At 41.3% G+C, this 22,231-nt stretch overlaps 1 protein-coding gene across 1 annotated transcript in view; it reads right to left on the minus strand.

Annotated features, from left to right (window-relative positions):
* Positions 1-22,231, minus strand: part of HYDIN (HYDIN axonemal central pair apparatus protein) — a 402,907-nt gene that overhangs the window by 25,417 nt on the left and 355,259 nt on the right. Inside the window, exons 64-75 of the mRNA XM_064273799.1 lie at positions 21,624-21,766; positions 19,192-19,410; positions 16,305-16,465; positions 13,821-13,918; positions 12,867-13,074; positions 11,433-11,645; positions 10,802-10,940; positions 8,766-8,931; positions 3,635-3,782; positions 2,985-3,192; positions 1,871-2,092; positions 1,113-1,282 (exon numbers count right to left, since the gene is read on the minus strand). Of these exons, the coding sequence (XP_064129869.1) occupies positions 1,113-1,282; positions 1,871-2,092; positions 2,985-3,192; positions 3,635-3,782; positions 8,766-8,931; positions 10,802-10,940; positions 11,433-11,645; positions 12,867-13,074; positions 13,821-13,918; positions 16,305-16,465; positions 19,192-19,410; positions 21,624-21,766 (2,095 nt within the window). The remainder of the gene's footprint in view (positions 1-1,112; positions 1,283-1,870; positions 2,093-2,984; positions 3,193-3,634; positions 3,783-8,765; positions 8,932-10,801; positions 10,941-11,432; positions 11,646-12,866; positions 13,075-13,820; positions 13,919-16,304; positions 16,466-19,191; positions 19,411-21,623; positions 21,767-22,231) is intronic.

Raw genomic sequence — 22,231 nt, forward strand, 5'->3', positions numbered from 1 at the left:
GTTAGTAGCCTAGCTCTTAATCACTGTGCTACCAGGACTCCTGTCTTCCTTATAAGTATTTAGAGAAGGAGTCTAGCTAGATCAATTAATAGAAGTCAGTGCTTTAAACAAAGTAAGACTTAGATTAAATTAAATCATACAAGAGTGTAGGTAGATAAGATTTTTAATCAGTATTTAAAAACTACCTGATATTTTTGTAGCAATTTAATATTCAGAATAATGGTAATACTGACAACAGTAGCTGTTAACAACAATGAAAATTTCCTATGTCCCAGGTACTGTTTTAAGTACTCTCTCTAGATGAACGAATTTAACCCTCATAATAGTCTTGTACAGGAGGTACTATTATTAGCTCCCATATCAGACAAGGTGGCAGAGGCATGGGAAGTTTAAAAATTTTTCCCAAGATTACATAGCTAGGGAAGAGCCTGGATTTGAACCTAGAGCTGTGCTATCCAGGAGACATATATATATATATTTAAATTGAAATTAATTAGAATAAAAAACTTGGTTCTTCAGTTGCATTAGCCACATTTAAAGTACTCCACAACCACATGTAGCTACAGACTACCATATTGGATGGTGCGGGTGTAGAACATTTCCATCACAGCATAAAGTTCTACTGCATGGTACTAATCTAAAGGGCTTTGAGTGAACACAGGTCTCTGGGCCAGTCCTTAGAGATTCTGTTTCATTAGGTCTGGAATAGGGCCTAGAGCCTGGACTAAAACATTCCACACAGGGGTAGTGCAGAGAGGTTGGGTTTGAATGAGAAGGCTTGGGCTCAGTACAGATCTGCCATTTACTGCGAGGTCACTGGTCTGAGAAGTTTAGTTTTTTACTCTCTGGACCTCAGTTTCCACATAGGGAAAGCAAATGGGAGCCATCGAACCTCTCGTCAGGTCATTCGGCATTGCCCTACCCACTTTAAGAAAAGGATTTTTAGCAGAGTAGCTCAAGGCATTCCAAGTATTAGTGGTGGGAAAAGGGGGCCTAAGATTCATGCCCACCTCTTTCCTACAATTTTCCTTTTTCTGCCTTGGCAGGACTTCACCTGTATGGAGCCACCAGGAGCTGTAGGATCATCTGGAGGCTCTGTGAAGCCTACTTACCTCATGGACGTTTCTTCCTTGTTGGTGACAGCCAGGGTTTGTTTGTAGGGCGGCATTCCTGCTTGGTAAATGAAGCAGGTCCCAAAGTTGTAGCTGGTAAAGGAGAAATGAACGGCTGGGCTCACAGAACAGCCTGTGATGCTGCATGTAAATGTTGGGCCGTGGCTGATCTGTGGGGAGGGATGGCAGGGACAGTGTGATTATGGCAAGTGGGAGGTAAGTGCACTAAGTACTTGGGCGAATGAGGGACGCAGTAGGGTGCTTTAAAAAATATGAGTCTCAGGGCTCCATCCTCAGAGAATCTGAGAGTAGGTCAAAGTATTGTTTAAGAAAGCAAGGTGGGTTACTCTGCAGTCAGACCCTTCCTTGGCTCTGGCTTCCCTCTAGCAGCACTGATTCAACTTGAAGGCTGAGGATTGAGGCAGACACTGCTAGTTATGACCCAATACCCACTCCCCATGGGTTCCTTACTAACAGTACTCTGATGGCTGCCAATATGCCTAGGTGAAAAGGCTTGATTTTCCATCCTCACTGCAGCTAGAGGTGGCCATGGGACATGGTTCTGGCCAGGTATTCACCAGGTACCTCAACCATGCATGAGAACTTTGCACTAGAGATAGTGGGACAGTCTCCAATATGACCATCTGCCAGGAACTTCTGGCTGAGCACAAAAGACGGGGAGCATGCAGGAGAATTAACCTCTCAAGACAGGATGCTCTATGTGCTTTCAGTGTTTGAACAATGTTAAATGGTCTCACCTTGATTCTGAGTTCCAGGCCCTTCAAGACACACTTCTTAAATGACTGGAAAGACAGGGTGGCATGTACACTCTGCCCCACATCCACAGTGCCATCGACAGGAGAGAATTCCAAGTACTGCAGCAGGGCTTTGGAACCAGATAGCTCTGCCTGGAAGCTGAAGTTGAATTTTCCAGTGTTGATAAAGCTGAATTCACACTGGACACATTCATTTAACTCCACCTGAGAGACAGAGAACAGAGTATTATGTTGAGCGACTGCAAACAATGGTTCCATTCTCTGTGATCAGGCTATGTAACATGTTATGGATTAAATTGTGTCCCCTCTCCCCCTCAAAGTTTTGTTGAAATCCTAACCCCTGTACCAATGAATGTTACCCTGTTTGGAACAGAAGTTTTCTTTTGTATGTTAATTAGGTCATACCAGAGTAGGATGGGTCCTAAACCTAATCACTTCTAAGTGATGTCTTCTAAAAAGAGCAGACTAGACATAGAGACACACACACAGGGGAAAGATAGATGCCATGTGAGGACCTGTCTACAAACAAAGGAACGTTAAGGATTGTCAGCAAACACCAGAAACTAAGAGAGATACTCACAGGAACACTCAATATGGGTGAGACCCTGGTTTGAGAAAATAAATCTATGTTCTTTAAAGTTACCCACTCTTGGTATTTTTTGTTATGGCAGCAGTAGGTCACCAAGACATAATATATCAGGGGAAAATATGTTTTGGGAAATAAGGATCTCAGGGGATATCAAGAGTTGAGCATCATTAGCTTAATGCAATTAGATATTCCAGCAAGAGTGATTAAGTATTGAGGGACCCTCATATTTCAAAAGTAACATGATAGTTTCATTCTTAGAACTCTCTTGGTTGTCAGACATCCTTTTCATATGTTTAATGTAAGCATTCATCTCTCCACACCCTGAAAAATAAAATAAAAAATCCTTCTCATCATAACCATACACAATCTGGACGGAGTTGCTCCTGACATGTTCCTGTTCTAGTCTCCTTGGCATTTGAAACAGAAAGCTCCATTAATATTCACTCATACCACCTTCCCTAGCCAGTATAGAAATCGAGAGACAGTGAGGCTCTTTTACACCCTTACCTCATAAAAGTTGATGATGTTGGTCTGGTTGGGGGTCAAGAGAGTGACTGAGCCAGTCCTGTCCTTGCACTTGATCTCCACATTCATAGTGTAGCCCTCAGCCTTGACATTTAAAGTGAGAGGATGGGCTTTCCTTTTCACATTGCAGATCAAATTAAAGTTCACATCTCCTTCATGCTTAGGTGTGAAGAAAATATCAATAGGCAACCTGGTTGAGGAATACAACCAGGTTAGCTTACTGGGCCAAATTGCTAAAACCTGCTAAAATATATGGGTCCAATGGGTTAGCAGATACACTCTGAGGAAAGGCACTATAGCCCCAAATTATGATGAGTGTTTGATTTACCAGACAAGGTGAGACATTGCTCAGTGGATTCACAAACACAGTAGATGGCAAAGAAAAGAAAACAAACACAAGAGAAAATATGACAAACGGGATTAGAATTCTCAATGCTACACAATTCATCAGGAAAATAAGCAATAGGGAATAAGTAGGACAGAGATGGGAATTGTTAATACCTAAACTTTAGAGTTAGAAGAGACTTTAGAAATGGGGGACTCTAAGAGAAATTAATTCTCCTGGCTGGCAGGCCTGGGACTCTTGCCATTATGGGAAAGAACAGTACTGGGGATTTCCTCTTTCTTTTTACCTGGATAGTGGTGGGACCCAGCCTTCCATGGGGGATACGGTCAGGCTATTGCTGAAGCCTTCGGAATACCGAGAGTTGTCCTGGAAAGCAAAACTGAATCCCTCCTCCTCCTTGTTGATGATCTGCACAGTTTCCCTGGCTTCTCTACCTGTGGAGGAAACAAAGGGCCCTCAGTGGAGTCCTCTTGCCTGTTCTCTGAAGTTTCTCAGGAGATACTGCTCCCGTGGGCAAGAGGAAGCCGCGCTAGAAGAGATTCCCTGACTTCTTTTCTCTCTTCTTCCAAACTTCTCAGACTTTGATGGCCTCTCTTCCTCCCTATGCTCTACAAGTGACATTTCCCCAACCCCCTCCCTGGGAAGACTCCAGACCTTCCTTCTAGAACTTTACTTCATCAGTTGCCTGCTCCTGCTGGGTAGCTCCTCAGTCCTGTCACAGTTCTCCTCTATTCTGATGAAACCATGTTGTCTCCTTGCTTCTTCAGAACCAGGAATTGTAAAGGCTTCCTGCTTTTGTTAATGATGGGGGTCTTTGCCTTCCCTCCTTAATTCTTCTCACATTTCTGTAAATCATCCCGGCATCGAACTCTTTTTGAGTTAGGCCTTGGGTATACTGCAAGTTACTGCCAGAGCACTAACTAATACGTCTCCCCCGACTATTTTGCTTTTTTTTCACTTTCCTTGGCTATTGCAGAGCATTTATTTTCCCACATAAACTTTAGAATCATTTTAGCAACTTCCCCACAAAATTCTGTTGGGAATTATGGCTGCCAGATTTAGAAAATAAATCTTTCTAGTATATCTCAAATTTCACATCGTATATACTTATTTGTTGTTTATATGAAATTTAAATTTAATTGTCTTGCATTTCATTTGGTAACTCTAGTTGGGATTCTAGTTGGAACTTGACTAAATTTACATTTAATTTTGGGAGAACTGACAAATGTTCAGATCTTATTTGGGGCATTTTAACAAGATTTTATAGTTTTCTTCATTATCAGTACTAGCATTGACTCCCTTTTATGGTGTTTGCAAGGGAGGGCTAAGAGGAACCAATATCATCTACTATCAAGACTTCAACTATCATTCCTACGCAAATATCATTTATATGGATGTGACACAGAGAGAACTCTTCTCTATGCAGAATCCTGTTTTTGATAAGCCACTTTGGGTAGAGGGTGTAAGACCCCTAAGGGGTCCCAATGGCTAGATGCTTGATTGCTTTCTAAGCAAGGTGAGCTGGGTTAACTGCTGGGTTTTGTTTTACTTAGAGATGTATGCAAACTAAGGGCCAATACTAAATTGCTGGGGACAATAAAAGATATTGGACAGTTGGCATGGAGTGAAGGGTAGGGAATAAACGAGGGATAAGGTGACTTCCCACCTAGGAAAAAGAGTCTAGTATTAAAATGTCTTACTATGCAGTGTACAATATAAAAACTTTTCCTTGTCTCTCCACAAAATCTTTAGCACAATATTTTTTTTATTGCCAATGCATTATGGAATTGGTTCTGTTCTGTGGTTATGCTAAAGGATTCTGACCCAACTCAAGTTTGGTACAGGATGAGAGTCAAGGCTACTCATGGAGGGAGGTCTGCCAAATCTGGAAATAATCTTTCTGCTTATCTATATATCTATTTATCACCTTTTGATCTTCCTTTCCAACTGCCTATTTAACTCCTCCACTTTGATGTTCTACCATCAACACAACAGTCTCATACCAAATCCTCCATCTTTCTTTCTGGACTAGTGACTATTTACATTAATGGTACCAGTTTTCCTGATGGATCTCCAAATCTCAGAGCCAATTTTCAGCACCCCCCCCGCCCCTTCTTTGGCTGTATATTCATACTTGCCAAGTTCTGTACATTTCACCTCCAAAATACTTCCTGAATCAGTCTCTTCCTTGGCATCCTCAGTATCTCCCTCCTACTTCAGGCCCTCAGGGCTCCCCTCCCAGAATGCTCTAATGCCCTCTAATTGGTCTCTCATTTAGGGCTTACCCCCACCTGCTTTTCCTCTCCTTTGTTTATCGACAGGCTGGTAGGAGTAATACACTTCACTACCCCCTTACAGTTAGGTGGGGCCACGGGATTGTTCTGGCCAATGGATACATGTCTCTTCCAGGCCAAAGCATGTAATTGCTGGTGTGAGACCCTTCAGCAACTCTTCCTCTGCTGTGGTGACCGAGGAGGCCACATGTTATAGATGATATAGCCACAAGTTGGTGGAGCTCCCATCAGCCTGAGGCTCCCAGTGACTATACCTTAATGCAGTGACAGAAAAACTCTTGTTGTGTTAGGTTTTGGGATTTCAGAGAGTTTAGCTTATTGATTAATAAACTATGGGAGCCCGATGTATTACAAATCTAATTCAACCCATTAAGCTTCCTAAAACAATACCGATCAGATCTCTTCTCAGTTCAGAATCCTTCAGTGGCTCCCTATTGCCTACTGAAGCACAAGGCTTTTCATGAACTAGACCTACCCACCTTTCCAGCCTACATGCATCCTATGTCATCTCAAACTGTTTGCACTTCCTGGACTATGCCTTGTCGAGTTCTACCTCCTTCCTTTGATGATGCTGCACACAGTGCCTGGAGCACTGCTGTGGGCACTGTTTCCTACCCAACAGCCATTCCCACCTCAATTTCCTAATAATTGTACCCTGATTTGTTCAGGAAGATGGGAGAAAAAAACTTTTGTCATTTCTCTCCTTTCTGCCTTAAATGTGGTTCAGATGTCTAGTGCCTTCACAGCCATCTTGTGACCATGCAGTGACATATAAGAGTGAAAGGCCAAGAGGGTTAGAGATGTTGTCCCTAACACCACTGAGCTGTTGAATTAAGGCCCGTAATTGCCTTTCTCCAGGTTTCTTGTTTGTGATAAAAAAACAAACAAAAACTCCTATTTAAGTACTCTCAGTAGGTTTTTTTGTTACTTATAGCAAAATACATTCTTATCTGACATAAACACCCCTCACCTCTATTTATTGAAATCCTATCTTTCAAGGCCCATCTCAAACTCCACCTTTTCTATTAAATCATCCCTGGTTTCCTCCAAACTGGACATGATCTTTTTTTTTCTTTGAGCCTTTACAGCCCTGTGTACGCTGTGCTTCTCTTTCTCTCTCTTGTTTTTCAGTCTTACTTATAACTGTCAACATTCCATCCCCACCCACTACACTGTAATCTCCTAATAGCAGGGACTTTATCTTAGTCTCTGCTGTACCTCCAAGGGTACCTGTAGAATCAACTCTCACTGTTTCACAAACAGAACTCATTCCAAAAACTGAATTGAATACCTACTATGGATACTTTCAAACCCTGCTGTTGGGAATATGAACTGCTATTAATTTTAAGGGAAAGTAATCTGGTAATATCTATTAAAATGACAAATACACAGATCTTTTGCCCCAGAAATCCCACCTTTGGAAATCTCACCTATTGATAACAAAAAACCCAGTGCCATCGAACACCTATTGATAGAAGACACATATACAAGGATGTTTATTGTAGCATTATTTGTGTGGCAAAAAAATTGGCAACAACCTTTATGCTCCTCAGTTGGTGAATTATTGAAACAATTTTGGTATACCCACACTATAGATTACTAGAGTTTTTTTTTTTTAAAGTTCTTTCCATAAATACGTTGTTTATAGGGTGATTAAAAAATGAAATAAGATTATTCTATAAAATTCAGCCTATTATTTTCAATCAGTATGGATTTTATGCCTTTAAAATAATAGTTAATGCTACATGTATTTATCTGGCAATTGTCCATGACATTTTTAAAAGCTTAAATTAATGCAGAGAAATGTATATGGTGTGACTGCATGTATTTGTTGTTCAAAAAACTTAATATACTTAATAAAAAAACTCCCTACCAACCTTTATGTTTGAGTATGAGAAATGTACGGAAATAATATGCATTCCTTTAATGGAAAGGGAAGCATGGAATTGGATGAGTGCAGAGAGATTATTACATTTTCTTTATATAATGCTACATTGACTGACTATATTGCAAACAATATTATTTTTATAAATAAAAAAAATTAAAAAGTCCTTTGGCTTTAGTTGTCATTTTCCTACCTTACAAAGCTGGAACTTTTCCTGGCTACCACTGATTTTAACTACCATGGACATTTACATGCATTTAGCATACACAGCCTGGGTGGCATAGATGGTTAAGCACTCGACTGTTAGCAGAAAGGTTGGCAGTTTGAACTCATCAGAGGTACCTCAGAAGATAGGCTGGTGACCTGCTTCTGAAAGGTCACAGCCTTAGAAAACCCTATGAAGCAGTTCTACTCTGCACACTTAGGGTTGCCATGAGTTAGAATTGACATACACACACAGACATCACATCCGTGTATTAGGTTTGCAGTTATAAGGAACCTGGCCATCGCTTCCTTGATTTCCTTCAGGTCTCCGCTCAGATGTCACCTTCTCTGGCTACTCTTATCAAACTCCACTGACTATTGGCATTCCTTATTCCCTACCCTGCTTTATTATTCTCAAGAGCACCTATCAACCTCTGACATACTATAAATTTCACTTATTTATTTTTTTGTTGTCTGCCTCCTATTACTAGAATGTAAATATCAGGAGGGCAGAAACTTTGTGTTTTGTCCATTGGTGTATTTCCAGCCCATAGACAAGTACTTGGTTCATCTTAGGGGCTCAATAATATTTATGGAACTGAATAAATGTGTGAAAGAATGGCAGTGAAATCCAATCACTGTGGCACAGACTAAGAAGCAAACAAATAGAACCTGTACTCTGGGGGCACAGATAAATAAGGATGAGGCTGACAGAAGACTCTGGAAATAAGCTTAGTCCATCCAGGCATTAAAGGAACCTGCCAAGTAGGAAATCTAATTACATGATAAATACAAACTGTAACAAGACTCCTAAATTTCCTTAGGTTATTAGTGTTTGCATTTAAAAGGTACTTGATGGAAATTAGATTGAGAGGTAAACATTTTGTGGCTTTGTGAAAGGCAATAAGGTCCTGATATGCTTCTGAAAAGTACCAGGAAATGTTCTCCACCCATGTCCGCTCCCAGAGCTCAGTGCTGGGACCCCTCTTCTAGGTTGTGTCAACTTTAAATATAAACCGACAGGACAGCCTTACCAATGAGGAGACAACTGAAGTTGAGGTGTGAATGGTCCAGTGAGATAAGAGGGTCAGTGGTTTTGCCGACCAGCAGGAAAGGAACTTTGATGTTATGTTCCAGGATTAAGAAAGTCCAGAATGATTCTGTGATGTCTAGATGGAAAGGTGTAAACTGGAACACAATCTAAGGAAACAATTTGGAAATGAGTGGTAAGAGGCCCTTCTATTTGCTTACCCCATGTGCCCTTAGAGCTCTGTCAGCACCAGAGCCATGATGGCTGACATTACCAGTTATCTCTACCCTTGTACAAACAGTGTCTGTAGGGGTATGTAGGTGTGGCTGCACCAGCAACAGCAATGCCTGTTTGCCCTGCCCACATGCCCACAGCCTCTGCTGCCTATGTTGCCATATTGTGTGCCATGTGTTTGGATGGCATAGTTGTGCCATAGCCAGCTAGGCCAAAGAGTTGGCACCTCTGTCAAGGAAAGACAATCCACATCCTTGACAACATCCTGGCACACAGCCCACATGATCAGCTGGGTCAACCAGATTTCCATCTCGGGAATTTAGAATTAGAAAATCAAGTGACTGGGATAGCTGGCAGTGGAGCTGAAGGTGAAAGATCCCATGAGGTTGAGTTGGGCCATGGCATGCCATAAGCCATTTGCTAAGAGAAGTTACAAAGGAACCCCACCCCCGACAAAAATAAAAAAAAAGAGAGAGAAGCCGACGTGGACATAGAATGGAGTACATAAGTAGAGAGAAGTAGAGACCTGAAAGGAAAGCCCAATTCCAAAAGCTACCCCAGGCCCTTTTTTCTTTGAGCTAACTTGAGTCTCTTTGCAACTAATCAGACTTGATTGGAAGAACAAATACAACCAATCAAGACCTGATTGGAAGATCAATGGCATTTGGTCAAAAGTGAAGCAGACAGGTAAAAATGCATGGTCCATGTTGACTCCAGAGGATGGTATAGGAGGGGTGTTCTGGAGGTGTGTGTTACCTCAACGATGCTACCATCACCCAAAGACTAGCATGATCCTGGATGAATGAATTCTGCAACTTGCCTCACCTGGAATCAGGAAGGATCTTTGATATATTCTGGGCTGTGGAGGGGGCCAGATCCAAGTAAGACTCTGTCTGCAGTGTACCCAGCCCCTGGATTCTGTCATGCTTAACTGATGGCCTGAATTTTGACAATATACAGAGGTAAAAAACAAGCAGAGAACCACACCTATTTTTTGGTTGGTTTGTAAAATGTTAAAATAGTGAATTATCTACCAATGTGTAAAAATGGGGAGATTCACATAGAAATCTGGAATTTTGGTTTCTCCTCGAAAGTTTGGGAGAGTTGGTAACCTGTGCCTGCATTTCTGCGTGGTGGTCATCTGCAGAGAAGTGCTATGGCCATCTGGCTCTGGGGCCCAGCATTCCCTGTCATTGTCTCTCTGCCCTGCTTCATTTATTTGTGTGACCTTCCTGAAGGCATCTGGCTTTGTAGTTTCTGTTTTATGGGTTTATTTCTGTAGTCGAGATTCTCTGACTTATTAGATATGGGGCCCACACATCTGTTTTGGCCATCAAGTTAATATTTCTTTAAGCTTGACCCCCTACCCAATATTACTGTGTAAACTTTTAGAACTAAGTCATGGGACAGCAACACCACCCTTCTGTTTTGTCTTTCGGCCTGACTGAGGAGGACTACATCTGTCTCTTTTCACTGATGTCAGTTCCTTGGCAAAAATAATTCTTTATTTCATGCTACTGTCTGGATCCTAGGGTCTCCGTCCATTGGTGTCCAGCTCTCCTTTCCTGCTTTAATATTTTCAATTTTTTAAACTGTATACACCAGAGTTTTTTGATTCTTTATGGCCAGCCAAGAAAGCTCTGTCTGTCTTATTCATCAGGATTGCCTAATGCATATGGTAGTCACTCAGTAAATACCTATTGAATGAAGTACCCTTAGGCTGTTCTCCACCTATGATTTACAACACATTTGGTACACAGAGAAGACCTGAATGATTTAAACCCTGGGTTGAGTGGTTGTACACACCTCAGCTTTCTTTTCAGGGTGGACGAAGCCCTTCTCTGTAAGGCATGTAAAAGCTGGAGGGTTCTGGAGACTTTCAACTTCATCAGAGATCCAGCAGAAGGAGTAGGTGCTACTGGTTGGGTTCATTATTGTGAAGGTCCTGGCCAAGGGGAAAAGAGTAGACAGCAGAGAGTGTGAGGGGGGTTGAGAATTAGGAAAACTTTCTCACAGCCTGGCCCTAGTGCAGTGGGCTATCTGGGGGACAGAACTATTCTGAGCTCTTTATTACTGTAGAAATGAAAACTCCATCTCATCTGGGAATCCAAAGTATGGCTATGACTCTGGACTTTGGGGTAACAGTGACACCAAGGGCACTTCCTTTTCAATGCTCCTCTGTGGTCAAGGTGGTATTTCAGGGACTGTATTTTTATGTCTTCTAAATTTTCACCAGTGTGAAAACCAAGGAGGCAAAATTCAGCCTCCTTAATTTAGCAGCTCTCTAAAGCTAAATTTTTAAAATTCATGTCAAACCCCAGGATATCAAGCCTGCTTCTAGGAAATCAGTCTAGCTTGCATCTCTGAAGTTTTCCTCTGAGTTCTTTAGAAGGATTGACTGCTATGAATCCAACCAATGCAAATCTAAGCAACTCACCGGAGATTCTTCCCTCCTATGCCCACAGTGGTGAACTCAATCACTCGGGTGTTCGGATCTACTGCCCCACCGTTAGGTCCTCGGAGCTCTGGGTTGCGCCGATGACCGCTGATATAGTCTGAGTCTTTTAGGTCAAAATGGCAGAAGGGTAAGAAGCTTCGCCCTTTTGCTACCAGGACCGGGCCTTGTTCTCCAGGTGGCAGGTTGGGAATCCTGAGAGGAGAAGGTTATTTTTATTTATTAATTTCTCCCTCAGTTGCTGCTTCTGTAGTTGGTTGGAAATGAACATTATAGCCAAGAATGTGAGCTCCATGAGAGCAGAGGTGGGTCTGTCTTGGTCTACACCATGACCTCAGAACCTTGGATAGTGTGTGGTATACAGAAGGTGCTCATTAATTAATCGTTGAATGGATGAATGTATGCATGGACTGAGTATGGGGAACCTGAATTACGGCTCCTTCTGTGTCCCTAACTATGATCACAAGTTATATCCTCCCTCAGGGGTGAGAAAATCTTCCTGCTGTGAAATGAGTACAGAATCTTATCCTCCCAGACCTCGTATAGGTAGTTGGTGGAATATGAAGACTGGCCCAGAAATAGTAAAAAAGTATACTGAGCTCCTTGGAGAAGGTAAACTGGATGTGAGTAGACTCCCAGTCCCAGGACCAAGCTGGGGTGGCTCAGATGTTGGAGGGGTTCCTGTGGTGTGATTGGAGGGACTCCTGGAGGCTATGATGGCTCACATAGGTCTTTGCCACCCTAACCATAGTTCACAGAATTTCGCTATAGGGTGGGTGTTCTCCTTGGAGACCTCCTGGGAGTGGGTACTACAACAAGTACTACTCTCATTGTTAAATGTTATTGGATTCGCTTTTATCTGAATGTGCCTTATCATCTTCTAAACCTTGCTTACCTATGTACCTGTTCCCCCACTATCTAATGCTTCCTGTGCTTACTGAGTGCCAGGCACTATCCTAAGCTCTTTACTTGAATTAATTCATTTAATCCTCACTTATAACTCTACAAGTTGGGTATTGTTATCTCCATTTTATATATGAGGACATTGAGTCTTAGGGAAGGTACAAGAAAGATTTCACAAGTCTGTGCTCTCCCGAGGAGTGGAATCCACCTGGTTTTCTGCCTGTTACTCAGAGTAATCTTGTGTGTGCCTGGGAAGCGGGAGGTGGGCAGGGAGAAGAGTCTAGAGAATGTTGTTTTGCAGAACAAAAACAAAAGTCTCCTTGTTCTCCAAAGGCTGGCCCCATTCAATTTTCCAAAGGGAAAAGTAAAATTTGGGGCTGTCTGTGTATGTGTGGGGGGGGGGCAGGGGCGGGAGGGGGGTTAGGGGTTGAAAGAATGGTAGAGGGAGAGAAGAGGGAATAAGAACTGTGGAGCTTTGTCCCTGCAAAGATGGGGGCTAGTAAGTTTTCTTACTGGCAGAAAAGGTTACTCTCAAAGTCTCCAACTTCCAGTGGGGAAAATTTCACTTTGAGCTTCTGATGTTTCCCCACAGGCACGATGCCTGAGGGGGGATCCACAGAGAAGGGTGACGGGGAGCTGTCATTCCAGTGGTCCATGGCACTATCCAGAGAGCTGCCCGTGTGCAGCGTGCCCTGGCTGAGTTGATCCTTATTAGAGGAACCTGGGGGCAGACAGAGAGTGGGGATATTCCCCATTTGCAGTGAGATCTGTGGGAGTGACGGAGGCAGGTATACTTAACCTGGGGCAAATGGGTAAGGAATGGGCTCAAATATCTCGAAGATGATTCTTGAAAAACTCTTCCGTTAATTTCGTAACGGTTTCAAGTTTGTTTCCTTTTGTTTTGTTTTTCTTGTGACTCAAGGGGGCAGATTAAATAGGTGTCTGTGGATGGATTTTCTGCCTCAGAATAATAGACTGTGGATATGGTTTTTGGAGAATCATTGCTCTACAGTAAGTGTTCATAATCTTGGACAGGTTCAAAAGGTCTGTGGATCTCCAAAATTGCAGTAATCATAATAATGAACACTTGCCTACCAAGCCCTGGGCCCTCTACTAAATGCTTCATGCATGATAACCGCAAACTTGGATGTGAGTGTATTTCCCTGGGGGAGAGAGTTCACAGCTTTCATCGCTTCTCCAAGGGGCCTGTCACCCTCAGAAGTTTAAGACCTAAAAGAGGGGATTCCTAGGATCTGTGAGAGAGAGTGCTGGCCTAGTGGGGGACCTGGGATCAGGCTCCAGAAGGGCAAGGCTCGTTCTGTAGTCTCTTTGCAGACACCATGAGGCCCTGCTTTCTGTGAGCTACTTAGGAGGGCATCTGACCAGCACTGGCTTCTTCATGACCAAGATCCTTCTTCTAACAGGGGCTCAATTCAAGTCCTTGGTTTTACATGTCATTGCATTTACCTTGGTTTTCTGGCATCGCAAAGCTGACAGCTTTCCCGGTCTCTTCGGAGACCCAGCTGAACTCCAGCTGCACATTTCCTGAATTAATCAGATCAAGCCTGCAAATACATCAGGGATGGATTTGAGAAATGTGCTGAAGGTGATTTTTGTCCTGTCTGCACCCCAACTATACTGTTACTTACTTCTTTAAGTCAATCACTTTGGTTCTTAAATATTTTTACAAGCAATTTTATCTGAAAGCATGCATTTGATGTACTAGTCATATTTCCTTCTGAAATGCACAAATATACATATTTGTATATAAAAATATCCCAGTGTTTAGCACTTGAAATCCATCTTGTGACATCTGCACTGTACGGCACTATGCAATGAGCCCTCAGTGTGAATCCCTGTCATCCTGGAGTTAGGCTGTTCATCTGAAAAATTTCCCTGAGAGAGGAAACAAAATCTATTTTATGTGACGGTGCCTCCGTCAGGCACAAATTCAGAAGCCCCTCCCTTCCTGAAATTACCGTCCACCAGAAACAGTGTCCTAGTGATCAGAAGCCATTTTACCCCTGGCTGAGAAACAGATTTGGATGTTAGTTGCTTTGAACTCAGATTCTGAATCAGCTGAGCCTTTCTTTGCCTCCATTTTCCCTGCTCTAAGACAAAAACATGGAGAGAGAAGCCTTTTCTTGAATCACTATTAAACTTGATCACAACCACAGCAAGAGGATGAGGCCTTGGCACAAGAAAATGAAATATATGCACATACATGCTCTTCTCGTTTTAGGGGAGCAGTACAAGTTGAGTTTGGTGAGGAGTAGGTCTAGAATGGGGTGTAGGGATTAGAGTTCCGTGGTTCAATCCAGGGAGACCACGTAGGTATGCCTGAAATCAAGTGCTTTGACCACTGGGGCTTGTGATTATTGTGTGGATTTATGAGCACTGATCTTTATCCTAGGGAAGAGAAAAATTTTATAATGTGGAGAAATCTCAGTGGCACAGACAACTTTTCATAAAAGGAGTTATTTGTTAGGTCAGGGGTTGGCAAATGTTTTTGTAAAGGGCCAAATAGTAAACATTTTTGACTTTGTGGGCTATACAGTCTCCATAGCAACTATTCAGCTTTGCTGTTGTAGCATGAAAGCAACCACAGATGATACATAAACAAATGGGTATGGCTGTGTTCCAATAAAACTTTATTTACAAAAACAAGGGGCTGGCTGAATTTGGCCCATGGGCCATAATTTGCTAACACCTCCCTTAAGTGAAATGTCCATCAGCAGAAGATCCTGCTTCCTGACTTGTATCTTTTGGTTTTATAATACTTACAGAGGACATTTAAAGTGCTTTCAACAAATACAAAATCTGTTAAAAAGGTTTATAACTAATGATAATTTTACAAAATAGAAGCATCAGTGGTTTGCTATTTTGTGTTTGTAATTCTCAAAAAATAGTTACAGGCCTCCTCTCTTTATCTGTCTTTGTATGTGTAGCTCTTTTTTTCTCTTACTTCTTCATCTGGCTACCTCCTACTTGTCCTCCAAAATTCAGCTTGGGCACCAGCATGTCTGGAAGGCCTTGCCCTACAGACTGTCTCTCCTGTATCTTGGTCTGTTTTAGGTTCTCTTTTGCTATATGCATAGGACACCACCATACTACAATGATTATTTCACCCATTTCTACTCATTCCCCCAACCTTGTCCCCAGCCTATGAACTCTTGGAGGGCAGCGCTCATGACATCTTTGTATCCCTTCATCTGAGTGTGGGTGAAGGGGTAACATAACCCTTTCTCCTTCTGAAAACAAATCTGACCTTCAATTAACTTCCTAGTCCTGTTCCTCTGGAAACATGACAAAGAAGAAATGTCAGCTGTATTATTAGGCAACATTGTTTACAGTAAAAATGACCTCTGATTGGTAAATCACATCTAGATGGGGAGAAACTATGAGTATCTAGAAGGAAGTCATAGCTGTGGGGCTCTCTGAGTGTAGTTACTCTTATAATTGGGCATGCTCCCTGCAGGATACCTCAGAGATGTGACTATGGGATGGGTATGAGAAATGTTGGTTTCTGCTGGGCATGGTGTTTCTAAACCAAGGTGGACTTCATATTCACTAGTGTAGATATTGTCTGAGCTGTCGACTCAACGGCAACGGTTTTGGGTTGTCTCCTGGGAGGGTGGCATTGAGAATAGTTCCTGGGGGGCTGTCTGGATTGCTTGCAAGGACTACTCTCACGAAAAAGGGCTGCCTAACGTAACCCTCCTGGTAGGCTTTGTTTTCTAGCCTACATTCTGATGTCAAGTGTGGTCTTCAATAGCTTTGTGAGTCTGAATGTTTCATTGGGCCCAAAAAGTTCCCTTGGTGGGTGCCGCACTAATACGATGCTTGGCATATGCTGTAGTAGACACTGAATAAATGTTTGATGAGTGAGTAAATGAATGATGTAGTAAAATAACCTCTCTAATAAGTGTTGTGAGGCTTTTGATGACTCACTCAAACACTCGAGTCTGGTAAACCAGTGTTTCTTTAAAGCACACATCACTCGTCTGGCACCGGTATGAAGCAAAATCCACATTGGCACTGATCTGTAGTCGCAGTTCTCGGTAGTTTTCTTCCAGTATGGTGTGGGCAGGCTCAGGATCTGTCTCTATCACCTGTAACGAAGGCAGCCATGTCCTCAGTTATGCAGAGCCAGCCCCTTCACGGGAATAATGATGGAATAATACAGTGCTTTATTCTATCCATGCAAATTAACACCAATCCAGAATAAATTATAAATGCAAACCTAAATTATTTCTAGAATGGAAAAGGAAGAAATTAAATAACAAGTTATTGAGAATATTAGGACTGTACTGGTGTAAGTTTTGGAATCAGATGGAGTCCAAAAAAGGTGGGAGAAAGGAAATCATAAAGATAGGAACAGAAATTAATGACATAGAAAACAAACCCAACACAAATAAGCCACTCAACACAACAAAGCCAAAAGAGATTCACATTGAAAAAAAAAAAATTAAACCTTTGGTGAGACTGAGCAAGAAATAAAGAGAAAATACAAATAATCAATATCAGGAGTAAGAAGGTGGGTATAAGCAAAGATTGTACAGATTTATACAGATGGAAAGAAAATATTATGAATATTTTAAGAAAACGCATATGAAAATTTAGTTGAAGGACAAATTCCTAGAAAAAATAAGTTAATAAAGTTGACCTAAGAAGAAATAGAAACACTGAAATGTCCTGTAACTGTCAGAGAAACTAAATAGTAGTAAAGAAATCTAAAAACAAAACCTAAATAAATGTAGAAATAAAACTTGTTAATAGAAAAGACAAATTAATATTATAAAAATGTCAATTCCTTGGACTCCAGACTTTCTGGAGTCATGGAGGGTGGATGGACCCCTGAAACTATGGCCCTGAGATTATCTTTAAACTTTAAACCAAAAATATTCCCTGAAGTCTTCTTAAAACCAAATAGTAGTTTAGCTTAACTAGTAAAAAATGTCCGCCTTGAGCATTATGCCCTTTTAAGGGCTATCTATATGGGATCAAATTAACTACAGCAACTCAAAAGACTAGAGGGCAGTGAGTTTATGTTAATGAGGGAGGAACAACTCAGAAAAAGGAGGGTGAGAATGGTTGCATAACTCAGAGAAAGTAACAAACCTATTGCCACTGAATTGATTTTGACTCATAGTGACCCTATAGGACAGAGTAGAACTGCCCCATAGGGTTCCCAAGGAGTGGCTGGTAGATTCAAACTCCTTCTGGTTAGCAGCTCAGCTCTTAACCACCGTGTTACCAGGACTCTAGACACAGCCTAGGCACATATAAAATATACCTATGACAATGAAGTCATGGCAGGTCACTAGGAAACAGAGGAATAAACAAAAAAAGGGAGCTGGCAAGATTAGTTCTCTATACTGAAAAAAATAAAATTGGATCCCTGCCTCACACCATACATAAAATCCAGACAGGTCATGGGCTTAAATACCAAAAATGCAGCTCTTATATTTTTTTTTAAAATACTGAATATCTTTCTGTTCTGATAAAGAAGGATTTTAAAAACAAGACAGAAAAAGTGGTAAATACAAGAGAAAAGATTGATAAATTTGACTATATTAAAATAAAGAACACTTTTGTTCATCCATTAAAGGAAACGAAAAGATAAGGTATAAACTGGGTAGATATTTACAGAAAAATAATACAAACAAAAGAATTTATTAAAAATAACTTGTACAAAGGACAACCTTCATAATTGAAAAATGGGCAAAAGGCATGAAAAGGGATCACAGAAGAGATAACTTGCCTGGTCAGTAACCACAAGAAGTAATGTTCAATCTTATTAGTGATCAGAGAAATGCAGATGAGCCCCATAATGAGATACCATTTCACATCCATTCAAATGATGAAAATCAAGAGTTGTGACTATTGCCAAGTGTTAGAGAGGATGTGGATCTATAAGATCTCTTTTCTAGTAGGATTTTAAATTGGTACAGCCACTTCAGAAAACACTTGGGCATTATCTTGAAAAGTTGAACATTCACATTCATCAACTGTACTTCTAGTAATATAAAATCTTGCACATGAACACCGTGTGACTTGAAAAAGAATGCTCATAGCAGCAATGTCTATATAGTAAAACTCAAAATAATTTTCAAAAGAAGAGTGGTGGATAATAATGGCATTTTATATAGCAGGGAAAATGGATGAACTACAGCCATATGAACAATTTGGACGATCACATGGAATAATCTTTTTAAAAAATCGAGTTAAATACAACCAAACGACATACCTTCTCAGATACATAGGTTAAACAAACAAATAAACTAAAGAATGAGCAAGACAAAATTCATGATAGTGATTACCACTAGGAGGGAGGCAGGAGGATGGACTGGGTGAAAACCATACAGGTAGTCAATGTTCTACTTCCTGTGTTGGGTATGGGTTTGTCTGTGTTTATTATATCACTAAAAAGAAACTAACCAAGGAAGAAATAAAAAAGGGGCATGTATGGACCAAGAATAAGATCCTATCATGGACCAAAGATTACAATTAGTCCAATTCTGTGTACCTGAGAGAAAAGGAAACAACTGAAAGACTAGCCATGGCATTCTTAAAGAAGAACCAGGTGGGGGGACTTGCTCAACAGATATCAAGACTTGGTAAGCTCTACCAATGAAGATGTGTGGTACTTTTGGAGCATTTGGTATGAATGACAGTAGCAAGCTTGGAAGTTCAGTTTGTCACTTTTAAAATCAAGGTAAAGTAGAATGGCGGCCTTTTTCCATAAAAGAAAGAAATAATCAGAAACTGAACCTGAAAGCAGTGGGCACTCAAGTACGGAAGCCTGGTCAGATTTATGCTCAATGTCCCTACTCACTTTTCTTTTCGTGGTGAAAGTCCCAGGTGTGTTCCTCAACACGTCCACCCACTTGACTGTGCGCATGCGGTCATCCCAGTCAGGGACCTGGTCTGCAAGGAGCTGAAATACTATTTTGGAGAGCTTGCACTTGACCCCCATCTTCTTCAGGATGATGGGTAAGTCTGACTTCAGGGTCACCACTATGTCCTTGGCACATCCAGGGTGGAGGTGGCCCACCTGAGGAAGAGCCTGGTATTAGTATTTTTAGGAATTCAATCTTGAAAACTTTTGCTATCTGGTGGTGACAGTCTAGAGAACTAGTGAAAGTCAAAAGCCTTGGCAAAAATGTATCATTCGAGGCTGTATATGTAGACTGACTAAAATATATTCAAGAGGCTTTTAGATAGAAATACAATCATGATAACAACAGCAACTAACATTTATCAAACTGTTACTCATGTCAGGTACTACTCTAAGCACTTATACAATTCTGTAGATCTTCACAACAACCCTGTGTGAAATGTACAGCTATTGCCCCCATTTTACAGACAAGGAAACTGGACATAGAGATTGAATAACTTGCTCAAGATTATACCATTGGTATTAGAAGAGCTAGTGAACACTCAGGCAGCACGGCTCCACATGCTACATTCTTAACCACTTTGCACTTCTTAATCAATATGATCTTTGGGTTTTTATGCAAATTATGGATAGATGAATGCAGTACACCAGTGGTTCTAAAAGTGTGGTCTGGGGACTCTTGGGATCTTCAAGACCTTCTCAGGTGGCCCATGAGGTCAAAACTATTTTTATGATAATACTAAGATGCTATTTGAGTTTTTCAATCTCATTTTCTCATAAGTATACAGTGGAACTTTCCAGAGGCTACATGGCATATGCTACTGCATCAGAAGCAGAGATGAGAATCCAGTTGCCTTCCATTAAGTTGGCAATTAAAGAGATTTGCAAAAATGCAAAATAATGCCTTTTTTCTCACTAGATTTTTTTGGGGGAAAGTACAGCCATTTTCATAAGAATATGGTATTATATTAACAAGTAATGGGTTTATTATTGTGTTTTTAAATAGACAAATACATATTTTTAAACATTCTCAGTTTTATTTCTAATATGGTAAATATTAATTTAGCATATAAAACACACATACATACATATACCTACATATAAATATATCAAAGTCCTATCATGCTTCTGATAGTTAAAAAAAAAAAAAAAAAACTCTTCCCCCTCTGAAAAGTGAAGGGAGAAGAATGCCTAGCACTTCCCAAGGCCATGAATGCATGTGTGTGCATGTGTGTATATTTTATGCAGGTATGTATGTGTGTGTGCAGGGATGTGTAAATGGACCTTAAGAAGCTTATCTCTTTGACGAACACTTTGCTAACAAAGATAATGCTCAAAATTAGATTGCCCTGTTAGATTATACTGTGTCTGTTTCTTCATCTGCAAAATGCAGATAATAACAGTACTTACCATACAGGGCTGTTGTGAGGATTAAATGAATTAATCCATGTAAAGATCTTGGAACTACCTCTGGCATATAATAAGTACTCAATTCACACTAGTTACTACTCAGGGTTAGATACGGAATCTGTCAGTAGGATTAAGATGAACTTTACATTTCTCCAGGAAGCAAAACTTCTTCCTGACAGCACTCAAAGATTTAAAGGTGACAAATCAGGGTCTGCAACCCTCTGTACTCCTCCCCTGGAGTTCTATGGTTCAGCAGACTTCGAGTAGGAGGCAGTGAATACTAGCACACTGGGAAATGAGAAGTGAACTGTCTGCCAAAAGCAATTTATATTATGACCTGGGGGTACAATCTGCTACAGTGTTGTCCTAAGCCTTGTTCAACGTGGAGTTCCAGTGAGCAATTCATAAAATGTGGGCTGTAAAATGCTAAAAGGAGTTAGAAAAGGGGACTCTGAAGGTAAATAAGTTTGGGGAAACCCATGTAAAACCAAGTTGACTAGGTTTTAATATGCTCAAGAGCACTGAGAACCTCTAAGAGAAAGATGTAACTTGCAACATTTTCTGAACCTCACTTGTCCACAGAACCTACCATCCACCTTTTAGCTTTTGGCCAACTACTTTTGCAGGACTAGTATTCTAAAGAACACACACCTAGGGAAACACAGGTTTACATTCTGGGATACGAAGACAGGGACCTGTATTTATCCATATAAGCCTTCTTGGAATTCCTCAACATCAGCCTAGCAACAGTCTTGGCAGACTTTATTCTCTCCTCTTCCCCTCTTAGACCAAGGGGACATGAACAGTGTTTTCCAGCACCAAGTCTGAGTGAGGGATGGTTTCTAGGTTGTCCCCCAGCCTGGGGAAGCAGACTCTGCATCCATGGGAACAAGTGACAATCAAATCAGGGTTGCTCAGGCCTGAGGGAGTCCAGAAAATAGTGAATGGCTTTCACTTACCTGTGGGGAGAAAGAAAGTGTGGCTAAAACAGGCCATTCAAACCGTATCACATTCACGTGGCTGTGGTTAGTGATTGTGAAACTCACGGTATAGCCGTTGCCAATGTGGCAGTCCCCAAAGTGGATGTGGTCCACCAGAGCAGCTAGGGGAAGAAACAGAAGGCCAGTGAGTCCTCCCTGGTCTTCTCCTAGGGCTCTACTCCCTGAAGAGGCAGTACTTGATAGGGATTGTGCCTTATCCTCATGAATCCCCCCCTTCTTGGACTGTCGTATTTGAAAACTTGAAACCCCTGAACAGCAAGATTATGCTCCCACCCCAGGGGAATCTACCTACCTATTAATCTATCCATCCATCCCTCCCTCCCTCCTCCCCTCCCCTCCATCCATCCATCCATCCATCCATCCATTTACTGGTCTGCCTTGACCCTCAGCTCCATTTGAACAAGAGAAAACGTATACCTCCAACTCCATTTGTTTGGTGAGACAACACTATTAAGGGTTAGGTTGCCAGATAAAAACACAGGAGGCCCAGTTACATTTGAATATCAGAAAAACAACAAATAATTCTTTAGTGTAAGTATATCCCAAAATATTGCATGGGACATACT

Source organism: Loxodonta africana, chromosome 21 (genome assembly GCF_030014295.1).
Source record: "Loxodonta africana isolate mLoxAfr1 chromosome 21, mLoxAfr1.hap2, whole genome shotgun sequence".
NCBI lineage: Eukaryota > Metazoa > Chordata > Mammalia > Proboscidea > Elephantidae > Loxodonta > Loxodonta africana.